The 18,930-nt window shown below is 40.4% G+C and overlaps 1 protein-coding gene across 1 annotated transcript; it reads left to right on the top strand.

The window, feature by feature from the left end:
* Positions 1 to 629: 629 nt before the first annotated feature.
* On the top strand, positions 630 to 17,887 carry HACD1 (3-hydroxyacyl-CoA dehydratase 1). Its single transcript, XM_044227066.1, has 7 exons — positions 630 to 901; positions 9,260 to 9,377; positions 9,565 to 9,583; positions 9,660 to 9,748; positions 12,344 to 12,465; positions 16,026 to 16,204; positions 17,714 to 17,887. Exons 1-7 carry the CDS (start codon positions 645 to 647, stop codon positions 17,794 to 17,796), a joined length of 867 nt encoding a protein of 288 aa, XP_044083001.1. The 5' UTR covers positions 630 to 644; the 3' UTR covers positions 17,797 to 17,887.
* Positions 17,888 to 18,930: the final 1,043 nt, after the last annotated feature.

Below are 18,930 nucleotides of genomic sequence, written 5' to 3'. Positions count from 1 at the left end.
CTTGTCAGCCCTTATTTGTAGCTTGCCTACATCTGCTCAAACTTTTGTCCTTTGGTATCTCGTCATGTCCTCTTTTCTCCAGCTTCCCTGTAACGTCCAGACACGACGCTGCACTGCAGTCAATGATGCCTTTAGAACGCTGGCTCCGGGGGAATCCACGCAAGTGAGGCTGTTCCGCCGTAGTCCTCCGGTAACGCCCCGCTGGCCGGTAAAAGTGAAAGACTGAAGCGGGCGACTCTTCCGCAGAAGGTCCTAACGCGTTCTTAGCGGGGAGGTCCCACCACCGGTCCTCACTTCCACAAATTACCGTCCCAAAGGCCGGGCGGGCGGGACCACTCCAAGTCCAGGTGTGTTCCGTCCGCCCCGACTAAATGCACCAGCCTGGGGCAGGTCGCCAGCGCCCGAGACGTCCCAGCTAGAGGTCCCCCCAGCTAGAGACGCGGACAGCTTTCCGTGGGAGCGGAAACCACGCAGCCGCCTCCAGACTGCCCCCGGGGCCGGCTCCCAGGCCGGGCAGCCGGGTCCCCGCGCCGCGCGCGCTCCCGAGGGCCGGGGGCGGGGCGGCCGGGGCAGCGGCCGGGGGCGCCCGCTCCTCCCCCTGCGGGCGGCCGGGCTGGCGGCGCCGAGCCCCCTGCGCGCGGCACATGGGGCGCCTGACAGAGGCGGCGGCAGCGGGCGGCGGCGCTTCAGCGGCGCGCTCGGCGGGGCCCCCTCCCACTCCCTTTCCCCTGTCTTCCACCTCCCCCGGGGGCACGGCCACCATGGCGTCCAGCGAGGAGGACGGCACCAACGGCGGCGCCTCGGAGCCGGGCGAGGAGAAGGAGGCCACCGGCAAGAGGAGGCGCCTCGGCTTGCTGGCCACTGTCTGGCTCACCTTCTACAACATCGCCATGACCGCGGGGTACGTGCGCGGAGAGGGGCCCTCTCCTCCCTCCGCCCCCCTCCCCGCCGTGCTGCCCCCCGACATTCAGCGCTCGGGGCGCCGGTGGGGCTGGGGGCGCTCGGGACTGCGGGGAGGGCGGCGAGCGGGTGAGGCGCTCCGGGTGCCGGCTGCGCGGGGCGGCGGGGTGGGCGCGGCGCGGGGAGGGGGCGCGGGCGGCGGCCGTGGGGGAGGGGCGCGGGCGCCGCCGCGGGCGCCGCCGCGGCCGCGGGGGTTGAATGGAGCGGAGTGGAGCGGGGCGGACCAGCGGGGGGGTGCCGGGGCCCTGCTCGCCGGGCATTGCCTAATACGGTGCACGGCGTGGCGCGGCGACTCGGGGCGCGGGCCGGAGGTTAAGTATAGACCTGGGCAGGAATGCGGGGCAGACCCGCGGGGGAGGTGGCTTCGGTCGGGCCGCCCCGGGCGCCGCTGCCTGCGGCCGCTGTTGAAGAAACGCCTAGTGCCGCGGCCCCGGAGCCGGAGCTGTCCGGCCGTGGCCCCCACGGTGCATTTCCTCGTGCAGCAGATCGCTGGGCAGAGTTTCCGGAACTGTTAATGTCACCACGAGTTTTGGGTTTTGATTTTTTTTTTCTTGAGCCCCAGAGCTTCTTACTTGGGACGATATTTTACAAATCCTGCTGTATCAGAGCTTGGCACTCGGGTCCAGCATCTTTACGGCCCCGTGCTTCGTGACTGATGTCCCGTACTTTTATTTCTGACTTTGAGTATGAGTTAGAAAATAAGGTTACACAGTGACTGTCGCTCTTCAGAGAGCTGTCAAAATGACTTGTGTGTCGACGGCTTTTCAAGACCAGTTGGGAAATTGCTCTTCTGTTTCTAAGTTGCATTGTCATTTTGAAAAGCTACTTTCTCATTATCACCTATAAATATAGGTGATCTTTTAATCTTACTCCAGGACTTATAGAAAAGAATTAATGGTTTGACCCAGTACTGAGTACTTATTGTGTGTTTAGTGTAATCCTGAATACCAAATACTGTTCGCAAAACAATACATTTGTTGAGGATTTGCTATGGGTCAGGTAATGTGTTGATTACTTTAGATGTACTAGTTCATTTTTGGTTCTTTTCCCTCCTGGGAGGGGTACATGATGTCAATTTGAGGGATTAGGAAACTGAGGCACAAAGAGGTTAAGTAATTTGCTCAAGATCATTCAACCAGCAGGTGTCAGCCTTGGATTTCAGCCTAGACAGTCTGACTCCAGAGACGTGCTGCTGCTTTTTATGCTTTACTGAGTTTTATAATCTCGAAGAAGAAAAGTAGTACATTTGGAACAACCGGAGAACAATCGAGTACCCACCACGAGCTGCTGTCTTTAGCCACAGTGAGAACTGAAAGAATTTTCTCTCCTGTGATAGTCTTACCCAGTTTTTGGAAAATTTTTGGAATACCTGCTGTTTTTTAACTGGTTTGCTGTCCCTTTGCTTTCCAGTCCACTCTCCCTTTTGAAAACCAGGTTAAACTTTTTTAAAAGTGAAAATCAATGCATAACTCTAGTTTAAAGCCTTCGGTGACTCCCTATTACCTCCACTGTAATCTAAGGGATTTAGGCTGTTGGTCATTCAAGGCCCTTTGTAATAAACTCCCTGATTCTCTTTACACATCTATTGTATTTGAAATCAACTGTAACTCATAATGCGGGCAAGGCACCATGCATTTTTATTTTTACAGCTCTCTCCGTTCTTGCTCAGGCCTTTGACTCTTTGTGTAATATCCTTCTTGTTCCTCATATGACTTCTAAATCAAGCCATTTTCTTTGAAGCTTTCTAGTTCTTCTGCCCCATCTGGAGCAGAATTTGTGTTCTCACACTTTGCATTGTCACACTTCATTCCTGTCTTTCCTACCTGCCCAGCAAATTACCGGGTATCTGAAACTTATCTGTCTTCCTGCCTATACTGGGAAGGTCTCTTATCATTTTCACCTCTGTTTAAAAGCAGAGGTGACCAAAATGGAGTAATCCATGTAACTCTTTGGAGGCCTTTAGAGGCTTTAAGATTTGAAGACGGTGGGACACCTGGGTGACTCAGTGGATTAAGCCGCTGTCTTCGGCTCAGGTCATGATCCCATAGTCCTGGGATCTAATCCCGCATTGAGCTCCTTGCTCCGCAGGGAGCCTAGCTCTCTCTCAGCCTCTGCCTGCCTCTCTGCCTGCTTGTGTGCTTTCTCTCGTTCTCTTTCTGACAAATAAATAAATAAATAAGATCTTAAAAAAAAAAGATTTGAAGAAGGAATAGGATTGAAATATGTGGACAGTAGATATTTCGAGTGAATATTTTCAGTAAATTCTAGCAATAGGTATGAGATGCAAGAAAGCCCGGTATATTCTCTTGATCTAATTGGAGGGTGGTGTTGGAGAACAGAGGTAAGTAAGGTTGTAGTGTGGAAAGTGGTAGGTAAACCAAGGTATACATTAATTAGTACGGATAGCGGAGGGTTAGCTGAGGTTCTTTTTGTCCATTTAACTTATTGTTTTTCTCTTTGAGCAGAACTTTGAAGTATATTAAGCTTTTGTAATAGTTTTGAAAACAAAATAATAGATAAGTATTTACATAGATATAAAAAAAGAACTTGCCTAATTTTATAAGCTTAGCATGACATTTTGTTTTTTATCTTTTATGTGAATATCTTCATTCAGATAGCATATATCCCCATTATGCTATTATTCCTCTGGCCTGCTTTATTTTTGTCATTGCACTTATTGCCTTATAACTGTACAATGTATTTTACTAATTCATATTATTGCTTTTTGTCTGTCATGTCCCTCATTCGAGTGTAAGATCCTAAATGCATCTTATAGAGGATTGCAGCTAGGGTATCTGCTCTATTATATATTCTATTTTCACCTAATAATCTACCAAATATTTCTATATAGTTTTCATAAATATATTCTTTCATGGCTACATAAGAGTGTATAGAGTTAATGTACAGTAATGGATTAACTAATTCCCCTAATGACATTTTGCTTTCATTTGTTTCTGTTGAATAGTTACTTAGGATGAATTTCCCAGGAATAGGATTACACCTTTAAAGGATTTGAGGATTTTTGTGGTACTTGTTCATAATAGGTATGTGACCAGAGAAGCAGTTCTTCCTCCGTGTCTGTCTGTCTCTCTCTCTCCCGTGGTGGTGTTGTTGCTGTTGTTTCTTTTCAGGACTTTTGAACCCGTATGTGTCAAATGTATGGTCTTATGTCTTATAAGATAAATATTTTAGGCTCCATCCTTGAAGAAGTGTAACCAGGGACATTTATATATTGCAATAAAAGACGGAGTGAGTGCGTGCTTGACAGAGGTGACGGGTCAGACAGGTAGGGGGAATCAGAGAAAGCTCTGGTGATCATAGCATTTCAACAGAGCTTTGAAGGATGAATAGGATTTGATAGGCAGGGATGAGAAAACAGTGTGTTAGGGTACAGAGATAAGGCATTCCTAGACATGTTGTCAAGGCAGTAGCAGGTGGGCCTGAAGTGTAGGGGGGAGATGAAGCCGGAGGGGGAGCATGGACCACTCTGCACAGGGCCTTAAGTGCCTTGCTAACATGTTTGCATTTTAATCTGCATAGAGTACAGTAAGGTGTTGTTAAAGTCTATGCTTCACCCGTTTTTTGCTGAGTAGCCTCAGATAAGTTACTGAAACACTCTGACTCCGAGTTTTCTTATCTGTAAATTGGAACAACAAAGCTGCTTTGCTAGATTATTACAAAGAATAAAAAGATCATGGGTATGAAGTGATCAGCAAGGTGATTGACACCAAGAGAGAAGCTATTGAAGATATTTTCAGAGTATACATTGTGTGAGTTATTAGAACACCAAAACCAAGGGGCCGGCATATACATTTTCCAGCCTGTGAAGGAACAGACGTTTATTTTATCCCTGAGGAGGGTAGATCCTGTGTATGGATCTCGTTTATCCAACTTGCTTATCCGTTCATCTGTTGGGGGACATTTTGCTTCTTCCCAGTTTGGAGCTATGACAAAGCTATGAGTATTCAGGTACAAGTCTTTGGACTTGGACTTCATTTTTCCGAGGTGAATGTTTGTGAGTGGAATGGCTGGGTCATACGGTAGTTGCATTCTTGATTTCTTAAGAAACTATCCAGACTTTCCAGAATGATTGTACCATTTTATCCCTGTGGACAATGAATGAGAGTAGCTGTACATCGTCACCAACACTTGGTATGGTCAGTGCTTGTAGTTCTAGACATTCTAATAGGTGTGTTACGTTATCTCATTGTGATTTTATTTTGCATTCCCTAGTGACTAACGACACTGAACATCTTTCCATGCATTTATTTACCAATTGTGTATCTTTTTTGGTATAGCATCTGTTCAAATCTTTCACCTTTTTTTTAAAAAAAATGAGGTTGTTTGATTTTTCTTTTACTGAGTTCTGAGAGCTTTTTTAAAAAATATAGTATGCATATAGGTCTTTACCAGATATGTGATTTGTAAATATTTTCTCCTAGTTGTGGCTTGGTTTTAGTTTCATCACAGTGTCTCTCAAAGAGAAGCTCTTAGTCTTCATGAAGTCCAGTTTATCTGGTTTTTTCTTTCATGAACCTTTCAGCTTAACTCCACTGGCACAAGTGTCTATGTGCAGTACATTGAAACACATATTGGCTACTAACAAAGTTTCATTTTAGTCTAGGAAAGGAAGTTTGGGGGTGTCAATGAACAGTGTGTGAAGATATGGATGGTATGAATGTGAGAGGCCATCTATGGGCAAGCCTCCACATAGTTACTTTATCGGACATGTCAAGAAGAAATGGTAATGTTAGAATATCACCATTATTCAGTAACTGCTAAAATAATGGCTCTGGGCAATGATCAGCAGTAAGTTAACATTGCAAACAAAAGGGACGATTAGAAATTACGTGCTCTTCAGGGGAGCATACAACATAACTTAGGAATTAACTTCAAATGTGAATCTATCTGATTAAGGGTGTGGAACTGTCAACTTCACAGGAAATATGGGGGACAAAAGAACATAATAAGTGACATGTGGGTACCTTTGCAGGACAAACCACTCAGTGTCATCAACAGAGAAAAAAGAGAGGGAAAGAGAGATGAATGGATAGAGGGAGGGAGGGGAAACCTATAGATCAAGAGTTATGAAAGACATAGCAATTAGTTACAACATATAAACTTTATTTCAATCACGATTTTTAAAAATTATGAGACAACTGAGGAAATTTTTATCCTATGTTTTGTGATCTACGATTTTTTACCTGGGATGGTGGTATTATGGTAAGGTCTATTAAAAGCAATCCTCTTATTAGGAATCAAACTATAGAATGTGAGATTTCCTTCAAGATAATGAGGGGAGGGGATGGCGAGGAAAGAACTGACTAGAGGTTTGGAAGCTATAGGATTGTCCATAAGATGATAATGCTTGAAGCTGGGCAGTGGGCTCTGGAGGTTCCTTATGCCATTCTCTGTATCATTGTGTCTATGCAAAGTTGTTCATAATTCATATCTAAACAGAAGTATTGGAACAAAACCAGAAGATACAAATATAGATAACCAAGTTCTTTTTGGAGCTGGTTGTCTCCAAGAACCCTCAGGGGGAAAAGAAGCCCCCAAAACAGCCAGAGGAAAGAACTCCTCCTTCCATAAGATTTTTCAGAGTCATCGTGGCATAATGCCATGGCAAGCAGACCCTGTGTTTAGTGAGTTACGGCTCATACCTCCTGGTACAGCACTGCTTTGTTTTCTCTACTTACTAATTTAATAGTTCCTTGAGACAAGAACTAGGACTTACTTATTTCTAATTTCCCAACACTCCCTGGCTTAGCAATAAATGTTGAACATGGAGATGAATGAATAAAGAAATGAATTAAGCTAACAAGCAAGCAATCTTTGACATATAAAGCACATGTTTATATATTTTCCAAAGAGAGTACTTTCTCCAGGACTGAGCATATCTCTCTGGTTCATATTTGGGTAATCAGTTGCTCTGGCCTATTTTTTAAAAACAGTTGCAGAAGCTCTACTTGCTTTTGCATTTTTAGAAAAAGGATAATTACCAAAACAATGAATGTAGAAAGTGCAAAGTTAGTTAAATGTAGGGCCCCTGTGGAAAGACTTTGTCATCCCGTTGCGATGGTGGACTTAGTGAACACTCATTAGTCCAGATTAGCTCCTGGCCACAGTGACTGAAAAACAGATGAGAAGTTAGGATAGATGGCTCTGCGGTCCTTTCTAAAACTACCCGGAGTGTTCGTTTCTTTTATTTTCGACCAAGTTAATAATTTCACTATACTAGGTGGTACAACACTGCCACCTATGGGACAACAGTAAAATTTGTTACCACATTTACAATACGTGGATTTTTATATCTTGCTATTTAAAAATATAGAAAAGTTGCCATCTAAATGAATCCTTTGATGAATTCTTTGGTAGCTCTCAAAGTGATCTTTTTAAAAACTCTGGTTTGGATTTTTCTTTAAAAAGACAAGTGTATGAAACTGTTGATTTAACTATCTTAATATGCTTTTTTTTTTTTTAATCGTTAGTATGGGGACTTAAAATTGAAGACGGTAAAATCGTAACATTTTAAGGAAGACATCTAAAATGTCACCCAGATTAGCCCAGTACAGAATTCGGTGTTGTTCTGTATATGGGATGAAGCCATGGTTTGGCCCACATATGGGACGAAGCTGTCAGTTGAATCCAGTAAAGCCAGGGTATTGTGGAGCGAGAATAGCATGGGGGGTTGGGAGATGTCACAGGGTTTATTTCTACCTGGACTGTTGACTTTAAGACTTAGGATAAATCTTGATGTCTCTGCATGGTGACTGTCTCATCTACAACAATGGCCCTCAGACCTTTTTGATAGCACACTACTGTTGGTTAAAATATTCGAGCACAATTCTCTTGATAGCTTTGAAGATTTACTTGTAATTCAAATAGAGCGAATAGTGTGATTAACTAATATCCCAAGGCACACGTACATGCCTAGAGCCAAACCAGTACAGCATCGTGGGTCAAGAACATAGACTCTGAGCTCATTGGTGGGTTTACATCTCTGCTGTCTGGCTCTGTGACCTCTTCTGCCTGTTTCCTCAACAGTGAAATAGGATAATAGCCGTCCCTACCTCACAGGGAATTTGTGAGCATGAAATATTAATATACTAAATGTGCATTTGGAACATTGAAACCGTTCTGAAAGTACACGCGTTAGCATCGCTGTTGTTGGTATCATTAACATTTCCATCTTTGGAAGGTCTTGCTGACAATTTCAGATTCTACCTGACTTCTTACCACCCCTCATAAGAACGTCCTTGCTTTCCCCTCAGTGTGTGCTGAGGAGGAGTGAAAGTGCCCAGAAGAGAAGCTCTAGCCTCCGTCTTCTCTTGACCTTGTTGGCCATGTTCATCTTATTTCATCCGTAGTTCGTTTGTGGGAAAACTCTAAACTGTCCATCTTATGAGGGTTCTTTAATTAAGAAGTTAAAACTGTGTAATATTGTTATCATTCATAAATCCATGTAACTAGACGTTTTGAAGCCCACTGAATTAAAGAAGCCTAGAGTAGCTACTCATTTCCATGGGTGTGTTACTAAGGATTTTAAGAAGTTACAGACGGCGTAACTTTTTGAAACTTGAAAGTGCTCTTGTAGTTGTGAAGGAAACTAGGAAAAAAATGAACTCTCATTAGTGTCTCTGGCAGATTGAGTGTAGGGTGAGAAAGCCGGTCTCCACAGACGTAGCTTCTGTGTGAAGTGCTGGTCTTCACAGCACGGAACCTCTCTGTTGTGTAGAAGTAGAAGTTGAAAAGGAAAGGCATATGCATTTTGTCCTTTTTGTAAAGCAAACTCTTTGAAAGCAGGCCCATATCTGACCTTCTATATGTATGCCCTTCTGTGGCACAATGGGTGTTATTGTTTAGTGCAAATACTAAAGAAAAGAATTATTATGAAATATTTTTACTTATACCTACATGTAAATAAATATATACCATATATTTGTATAAGTACATACTTAAACACTCACAGCTTTTGACCTTAAGAAATATTTATATAATTATGAAATACTTTCTAATAACCTCATTTGGGGTACGTCATTTCTTCAGTCAGGCTGCTGAAACCAAACATGGAACGGACATCGTTTGACATTCGAACCTAGTTGATCTCCAGTATGTTCTCTTCATCCACTTGAAGAGTCAGTGTAAAAGCAATGCCCTTTCTTCCTGTGGGTTTTGTTAAATGAACTGCGAACATCATAAAACAACATATGATTATATAAATTATGCCATTTCTTTTCAGGAAGATCATTGGTATTCATTTTGATAGAACTTTATAAAATACCTTCGTTTCTTTTAGGTGGTTGGTTTTAGCTATTACCATGGTACGTTTCTATATGGAAAAAGGAACACACAAAGGTTTATATAAAAGTATTCAGAAGACACTTAAATTTTTCCAGACATTTGCCTTGCTCGAGGTAAGTTTTCAATGATGCTGTTTTCCTATTGTTGTAATATTTATTTGGAAAAATTATTTGCTGAACAAAATCAGTCTTATTTTGCCAATGATATCCATCTATGGATTTGTAGAAAACCAGTGTTCACAGGGATTTATTTTATGTTGCATGCTATTGACTTGTGATTTTTTTCTTTATTTGCTTACAGATAGTCCACTGTTTAATTGGTAAGTTTCTGGTTTAATTTTTATTGTTGGTATAAGTTGCCATTAGGGCAATGGTTGACTTATTTTTCTCTTTAAGGAATTGTACCTACTTCTGTGATTGTGACTGGGGTCCAAGTGAGTTCAAGAATCTTCATGGTGTGGCTCGTTACTCACAGTATAAAACCAGTAAGTGACACTAACATGTTCTCTTCATGAGCCTGCAGGAAAGCTTTTATATTAATAGGAATCTAAGATACTAACATTGCTTTATTGCAGGAAGCAGAACCACTAGACAAAAAAAGGGCTGGGTTTGGATCTAAGTGTGATTGTACATTGACTTAGTGCATTAGTAGAATGACCATGAAACATAAGCAAACTAAATATTTATATCCATAATCTATTCTCCTCTGATGTTTCCCAGTTTTTAAAGTGAAAACTCATATTCTGTCAAATAGTTAACTGAAAATTTTCTATTGATGTGTATTCTCTTTGATTATGTATTGAAGTTGCCACAATAAACAGTATATTTTTCCTCATTTACCATGTTGTAGCAACAGGCATAAAAAGCAAATACAGTTCTGTAGATCTGAGCAAATGGAAGGACTAAATGAAAAGTTGGAAGGGCTGGGGAACTTAGGAAAATTAGCATATTATTTATTGAGGCATGACAGGAGACAGACCTGAATCTAATTAATGGCTTAAACCCTTCTAGACAAACAAACACCGTGCTCACTATGTCAAGACACTGGGCCTTTTAAACCCGTGACAGAAACATTTCCCAGATGGGCCCTTCTGACCTTCTGACAGCCTCCGGCATCTCCTGTCTACTTGAGGACAGATCTCTGGCCTCCTTTCCATTTCTGAGATGCCTTTCTTGCCCTCGTCTGCTTGAAATGATACCTTAACTCCCTTCCCTTGTCTGTGAGACAAACTGGCCCCTGTCCGCGCTCTGGGGACAGATCACTGCTCTTCCGCTGTCCCACCACTCGGCCCGGTAGCCTCTCCGGACCTCTGTCTTTCACTCAACTCTCTCAGTGCGCCTGGCCCCTCACGGCGGACCGCCGTGCCCTGAGCTGTGAGTGTGTGCCACGCGGAGAGCCAGACTTTGTGTTCAGATTGCCATGTAGTTTAAAAGCAGGAGGTCCCCATAAACAGAATAAAAGAAAGTCTGTTCCAGACAGCGAGCAAATATAATAGCTGGGCCGGGACTGCAAAATGTCTGAAGACTGAAGAAGAAGACAGACAAGACAGGGTGGCCGGCATCCACTGTGGAAAGAAGTGAGAGAGGATCTAATGGCTTGCTAGCCCCCAGGAGAAAAAAGTCCCCTCTGCTCCTTTTTTTTTTTTATCCTCGAAAGGATCTCTGTATTAGTATCACTATTTAGGTTTTTCCAATAATAGTTTCCCACTGGTACCTTTCTACCCCTCTTTAACGAACTCAGCCAACATTTATTGAGTGCCTTCTGTGCACTTGACACTGTGCTTGGGTCTGGCTTTACAAGAGTGGATAGGGCCATTTCAGCTCTTTGCGTACTGGTGGTTGGGAAGTGGGCGCTGGTCATACAGACGTTGACTCCTTCAGCAAATACTGATCGCACAACTGTTCCAGCCTGAGGCTGTGCTAGGGGATCTGGCGGTTAATGATACGAATATGGTCGCTTCCTTGTGGATCCTGTAAGTGGGAGCAGCGGTAAACCAGTAGTTACATAAGTACAGTTGACCTTGAACAACCTGCATTTGAACTGCGCGTGTTCATTCATACTCAGAATTTTTTCTTTTTATAATTTTTTTTCTGATAATTAGAATACTATAAGTGTATTTTCTCTTACGATTTTGTAAATGACATTTTCTTTTCTCTAGCTTGCTTTATTGTAAGAATGCCATATATAATACATAGAACACACAAGATATGTGTTATTCAGCTGTTCATGGGTTATCGATAAGGCTTCTGGTCAACAGTAGGCTATTAGTTGTTAAGTATTGGGGAGTGAAAACTTAAAACTTAAATGCAGGCTTTTTGGCTACGCAGCAGGGATTGGTGCCCCAACCCCCACATTGTTCACGGTCTACTGTTAATTGTTTCATTATGTTAGCGTTAGTGCTTTGAAATAAGAGACAAATATGTATTACAGTGTACCTGGGTACTTAGCCTGACTGAGGGAGGGAAGGCAGGCTTTCCTGAGGAAGGAGTGTATAAGGAGAGCACTGACTGTGATCCTCTTGTCCTGTTAAGGAATGGAGAGCCAAAGAAGCTTTTAAATCTCAGGATCACTGCTTCCAAATGTGTTTTGGTTTTGCATTGAAGAGAAGACTTCAATCCATGAGGAGAGTAGGAGTGGAGAGGCTATTTAGGAAGCTGTTGGAGTAGTCTGGATGGAGAAGATGGTGAGGCTCCGAATGCAAATGGTGGTCATAGGACAAAAGAGGAGTGGACAAATGCAGTAGCTAGTACTGCAGTAGGCTGGGTACCATCAGACGACCGTAGAAAGTCGGGCTGTCTAATGGTTCCCATGATGGTTTTGAGGGGGTGGTGTTGTCACAGGATGGTTGAGTTAGCAGCCGGAGCGAAGGCTAAGAAAGAGAAAGCACTATAAATTTGACCATTCCTGTGCCTGGGACATATTTGTGTGTTCTCATGAATTATGTAGTGGTGACTCTGTTTTTCTGTCTTGCCTCTGCTACCCCTGACATTCAAAGACACACAGTAAAAAATGAGTATATCTTCATGGAGAAAAATGTTCAAGGTTAAACCACACTGTGAATTTCTCTGTGATTCTGCAGATCCAGAATGAGGAGAGCGTGGTGCTTTTTCTGGTCGCGTGGACTGTGACAGAGATCACTCGCTATTCCTTCTACACGTTCAGTCTTCTCGACCACTTGCCATACTTCATTAAATGGGCCAGGTGGCATTGTCTTGCAGTTTAGTTTCTCACTAGTGCATGTGTGTTTTGTGTGCTGAGCTAACACTAGGGAAGAAAAATTTGTGTCTTAGCCCATGATGCCAGGATGCTGTTTTCTTGGCTACTAGCAGTGTTGTAACTTCAATTCTAAAGGCTTAATTTAATGATGAGAGAAAAATCATATTAATATATAATTTGAGTAGAATTAGTGCCAGACAAGTATCAATATCCTCACATAACCTGAATTGGTCACTCATTTTTCTTTGAAAGCAAAACGTACATTTTTAAAAAATTATATTAGTTAAACTTAAACTCTGTGCCAAAAATATGGCATTTTTTGCATGGTTTAAGTTATTTTGATAACTAATAATTATAATATAACTATTGATAAAAATATAATTAATGATAAAATAATTAAATTATTTTGATAATTAGTATCTACAATCCTTTTTCATAACTCATATATTATACTTGTTGAAATGGACTATAGAATATATTAAAAAATCCAAAATGAAGGGGAAAAACACCTTTTGAACTGCTTATAATCCTCCTCCATGAAGATAATGACTGTTAATTATATTTATACTCAGACTTTTTTTATATGCTTTTGCTCCTTTTTAGACATTTGTGGCTTATCATTTTGTTTATTGAAATGCTTCAGAATTATAATTTGAGCTTAAACCTATTGTCTCTCATAAGGAGGCTGCGCTCCCATTTCTATGTTAGATTGGTTTTATTCTTATCGTAACCGAACATTTTTTCACTTTGAGTGATTGGGCCTTTCACGCGGTTGGCAGTTTGTTGTGTTGCTGGACTAATCCTAGAATGAATCTCAATGCATCTTGAATCTTGCATGATGACCTCAGTCTTCTGGACCTCAGCACCTTTGAAAATACTAACTCCTGCAATAGTCTCTTCACTTCCTGTATTTGTAGAACTTATGTGAGAAAGATAATAGTCTTTAATGTTTCGTCTGTCTGCCTTTCGGAATGCACCATGCATGTATTGACTTTCTGGAGAAGTTCAAAACATGCTTAAATTTGCTGTTTAGAAATCCTTTGTCAATTGAACTAATGTTAAACCAAGTACTCTAAGACCTTCAACTTTGAAATGTACCTGTTAGCGTAATACATGTCAGTTAATCATAATCACGAGTAATATTTCATGTTAAAAATCTTAAAAGACTCCAACCATCGATATATATATTTACCAGCCTCATTAAAAAACTTCAAATAACATCTGTATTTATGTTCAAATGTTGAAGTTGTCATTCTCAAATAAAACTTCACAGTAAGAATGGGTTCTTATTTATACATAGCTAGCCTACTGTGACGGTTTGAATATACTTCCGTTCTACTTATGTGTGAGAAGTGTTCCTAGAAAAGCCCACTGAATAGGCACTTGTACGTTGTTATGTTTGATGTTAATTTCCATTTTAATTTAAAAAATGCATCCCCTTCAAAAAATTTTTAGGTAACAATTAGGAACCTTTAAAGAGGAATTCTTTTTCTGAATAGGTAGTTAAATTTCTCATGCTGCCATCAAAGCTTACAGAGTTGGTGACATGCAATCTTTCTGAAGTACAAAGCCAGTAAATTATATCTTTTGCTATCATTGCATTAAAAATAATCAGTGGCTGAAGGTTTCAAACTAGTTTAGTCGAGGAGTGATATGCTTTTTTCTGTTTAAGAACAGTGCTTCCAGAAAAATCACTGGAGAGTCACATAAAGTTTAAAAACTCCATAAAAAAGTTTGAATGTTTTACTTGAAAAGGGATATAAAATGTTCAGTTGTATGATTTTTAAATTGAGTTAGGAAATTAAGATTGGAAAAGAGTGATTTAAATAATATACGAATAACTATACTACTAGTAGTAAGAAAGCAGATGATCTACCCACGGCAAGGAGGAGATAAACAGGTACAATAAAAGGATCATTGGTCTTTCCATTCGCCACTGAATCTATTCTGGCAAATGTTTCTGTTCCCACACCATGTCTTACCCGTGTATATCCTTGACATACAGGAATAAGGTGATTTTTGAGTTGTCTCCAAGTTTCTGCCGTACTGATAAATTTAACATTTCTTTACAGATATCTTAATGCCAACAAAACGATGAAATAAAATACGGATTAATTGATTTCTGTCTTTTTCCTCCAACAATTTAACCTTTATTTTGGTAACTGCCTTTGAGAGAAATTATTTTCTTCAGTGGAGAAATGTTGTTGCCTTGGATTCTTGAAGTTGCTCTTGCTGGAGGCCCACAGAGACTCACAGAGCCTTGCCCTCACATAGGCATGAGTAATGGCTGGCCTGTTGTGCATTAGAGACCTTGCCACAACCCAAATGAACAAACTGTGATTTTGGATTTTGAATAGAACTTTCTTAGCTATCTTAAGCAAACTGTTCCTTTAATGTGGGAATTTTGGAAACAGTTTCTCTTACCTGTTCTGTTAAGAGAACAGTTTTAGATAATATATTCATTAGTAGTTCCTGATAATTTAGTATTATTTATATATTAGATATACCAAATATATGAATATGTATAAATATATATTTAGTAGTAGTATGTCAGTTTTCTGAAATAGTAATTAACTGTCTTTTAATTAGTAGTCACAAAGGGGTTTCCAGAGGCTTCCAAGAACCACTTTGGTAATTTCGAGATTTAGATATAAAATTAGGATCATAACTGGTCTTTTTTTTTTTTTTAAGATTTTATTTATTTATTTGACAGAGACAGTGAGAGAGCACAAGCAGGCAGAGCAGCAGAGGGAGAGAGAGAAACAGGCTTCCTGCTGAGCAAGGAGCCTGATTCGCGGCTGGATCCCAGGAGCCTGGGATCATGATCTGAGCCAAAGGTAGTTGCTTAACCAACTGAGCCACCCAGACATAACTGGTCTTTTAAAGCACAGCACTTGATCAATAAATGACTAGCTGAAGGGGGGAAAAAAAAAACAAAAGACAATATTCAGTTTTGATTCCAGGTGTCAAAGATGTTACCCTTACAATGCCTTATAATACTTATAGGTGCTTTATAATGTATTATTTACAACACTTATGTCCTTTACAATACAAAACTACATACATATACATTGTTAACACATATACCATTATTTCAGTACTGTAAAGTAAGTTGACTTCTTATTTTATTAAGATTTTGCCATCTAAAATGGAAACTGCCATGAGAAGAAAGGAGGATAATTAAAATGATAAACAAATGATTAAGGTGCCTGGGTGGCTCAGTTCATTAAGCGGCTGCCTTCGGCTCAAGTCATGATCCCAGGGTTCTGGGATCAAGCCCTGCACTGGGCTCCCTGCTCAGCAGAAAGCCTGCTTCTCCCTCTCCCTCCTGCTCTGCCTACTTATACTCTCCATTTTGAGTCAAATAAATAAAACCTTTAAAAACAAAAACAAACAAATGATTAAAATAGAAAAAAATTAACCTGTGAGGGGCACTGTAAATATGTGTATTTTTAAGTTTAAAGACAGTAGTAGCAAAAGAACGATAATGTCAAATCCAGTCATTATTTTAGAAAAATAATTCTCTGGGGTCTGTCTTTCTCCAGATATAATTTTTTTATCATCTTATATCCCATCGGAGTTGTTGGTGAACTTCTTACAATATATGCTGCCTTACCATATGTGAAGAAGACAGGAATGTTTTCAATAAGACTTCCGAATAAATACAATGTTTCTTTTGACTACTACTATTTCCTTCTTATAACCATGGCCTCATATATACCATGTAAGTATATGATCATTAGTACTTTGATTTAGCGTAAGCAGCGAGTATTTTTGTAAAGTATGATGGCTAGTTTAATAAGCAATGACACATGATGGCTTTCAAATACATTAAAACCTCTGTTCAACCCCAAGTTTATTCATAATTTTAAGTAATGGAAGAGTTGAGCAAGTCAAAAAGGACTCTTAAAGTTATAAGGAAAAAGGTAAGTAAACCAATACACAGATGATTGTTTTCTCAGAATCATTTAAAGAGAAGCTGAATTACCTTTTTTTTTTTTTTTTAAAGAAAAGATAGAGCACACATCAGTGAATTGTTTGCCAACATTTAGAATTATCTGTCTGAAGATAAACATGTAGTCCCAGAAAATGTCAGGTCATTTCTGTCTAATCCTTGAACATACACTTGGAAAAGTTATTTAGGAGTACTTAGACTTGTGTACATTGCTCTGTATACTAGAACATAAGGAAGCTGCTTTTCTTAAAATATTTTGAATAACTCAGCCTCTTCACTAATTTCTCATCATCTTTCAATAGTTGCCATGAGTTGGTGAAGCTCTACTCACTTCACTTAAATGCCATTAGTGGTTGGTTTTTAGGTCAAATTTTTGATAGTCACTAGCAGGGAACAGGAATGTTTGTGAGGGGTATGGATGAAGCTGGATTGTGTGGGCTTACATACCCACATATGTCCATGAGATGCCCTCATGGTACAGGACAGCAGATGGACCCGAGAGAAGGGGGCCAGGCAGTTTTCCTTGCGCCAGAACATTCTGGCACAGTGTCCCAGGTCATTATGAAGATATCTTTATCAGGATACTTAGCTTCTAACTTTGCTAAAGAATCCCCAGCATTACAGGCACACCCCAGAGATACTGCAGGTTCAGTTTCGACCACTAAAGCGAACATTGCAATAAAGTGAGTCCAGCGATGGTTTTTGTTGTTGTTGTTTTCCAGCGCATATAAAAGTTATGTTTACATTATACTGTAGTCTCTTAAGTTTGTAATAGCATCACTGTGCACACCTTAATTAAAAAATACTTTATTGCTAATAAATGCTAGCCATCATCAGAGCTTTCAGCGAGTCAGTACCACTCATTATGACGAGTACAATAATAATAATGAAAAAGGTTGCAATATCCTGAGAATGTAACCCAAAATGTAACACAGATACATGAAGTGAGCACCTGCTGTTGGAAAAACGGGGACAAGAAACTTGTTCTAGGCAGGGTGACCACAAACCTTAAATTGGTAAAGATCGCCATCAAAAGAGGCGAGTCTGAAACCCCTGGAGGCCTGCGGGAGGCCTGCAGAGTGCGGGATACTGGGTGCCGGGTGTGACCTACTGTGTGCGGCCTCTGCGCATGCGCGCTCAGCCTGAGCTCTGGCAGCGTTGGGGGCGGGCGGCTGCGGGGACAGATGCTGTTCTTGCCCTCAGACTGCCTACGTGGGGGAGGCTTCTAGTATAAATAAGTGTCAACAGCACCCTCCTTTGTTTTCTTTTTTCCATCAGTGTTTCCACAACTCTATTTTCATATGCTACGCCAAAGAAGAAAGGTGCTTCACGGAGAGGTGATTGTAGAAAAGGATGACTAAACCATGCCCCCGAACAAGGTGCTTTTTCCAGAATAACCAGGATTACTTGAGTCCAAGTTTTAATAACAAGAATAAACAACTTTATGAAATACTACAGATTGTATGATTTCTTAGACTATAACGTGAGATGCGGTATTTGCCAATATTTGTCTTCACATTTTCTGTAAGAACTACGCAATATTTATTACCAACTCCTGGGTAGGTGATGATCATTAGGAAGATAATTGGGTGTATTACCTGGGGGGGGGGACCTTTTTAAAAAATTCACTAATTTTTTGTTTTTGCAGCATATGCTCCAAGGTTTTTAAATCAATATTTGCAAATTAGTTTAATGATTTAACATTATGATACTTGCTGGTGGTATTTATGTGATATTTATAAATGAAAGTAAATGCAGAATTATAATAATATGTTAATAATGTATTGGTATTTCCTGAACCCAAGATCTGTTTCTTACAAGTTATAAAGCAGTTGATTAATAGTTATTTTGGGAAGCATGGACATAATTTGTTTTGATAGGACTTTTGATAGAGATAAAGCAGGTATATAACAAGAATATTCAAGTAGATATCACAATTGGAAAATCTTTGGATAAATATTTAGGCTGTTAAAATTACATGTACTGCTAAGCAAAGTTATTTTTATTTGCATTAACCTTCAATGACAACCTTTTCAACTATAAGGATCTTAAGGGATTAGAAAGAATAAGTGTATACTTTGTTTCTGGGTCTGATTATAATGTTATAGTCAGAACTCTGACTGAGAAAGACTTCTCTATACCTGGAATCATCTAGTAAAAATCGTGTTTTGATAATCCCTTGTGGGACTTAGGTAATGAAAAGTTTGGCAGATGACATAACAGACTCATTTTATTCTGAATTCCATTGAATTTCAAGCAAGAAGTCTTACAATAAACCTCTTGTCCATGTGTTTAGCAGACAGTAGATAGACCATGTATTTATTTAGTAGATAGTAGATGGATAGATTGATACTTTAATACTGCTTTTAATTCCTAAGGAAGCCCTTTAAATTTTTTCCCCTTACATTAAGGTATGCTGCTTTACTGACCCAGTTTAGAGAGAATATTAGATGTATAATGTAAAAGATAAGGGGTTTTTGTGTTTGTTTGTTTAT

Source organism: Neovison vison, chromosome 12, assembly GCF_020171115.1.
Source record: "Neovison vison isolate M4711 chromosome 12, ASM_NN_V1, whole genome shotgun sequence".
NCBI classification, from domain to species: domain Eukaryota; kingdom Metazoa; phylum Chordata; class Mammalia; order Carnivora; family Mustelidae; genus Neogale; species Neogale vison.
This window is presented reverse-complemented; position numbering and strand designations above follow the sequence as displayed.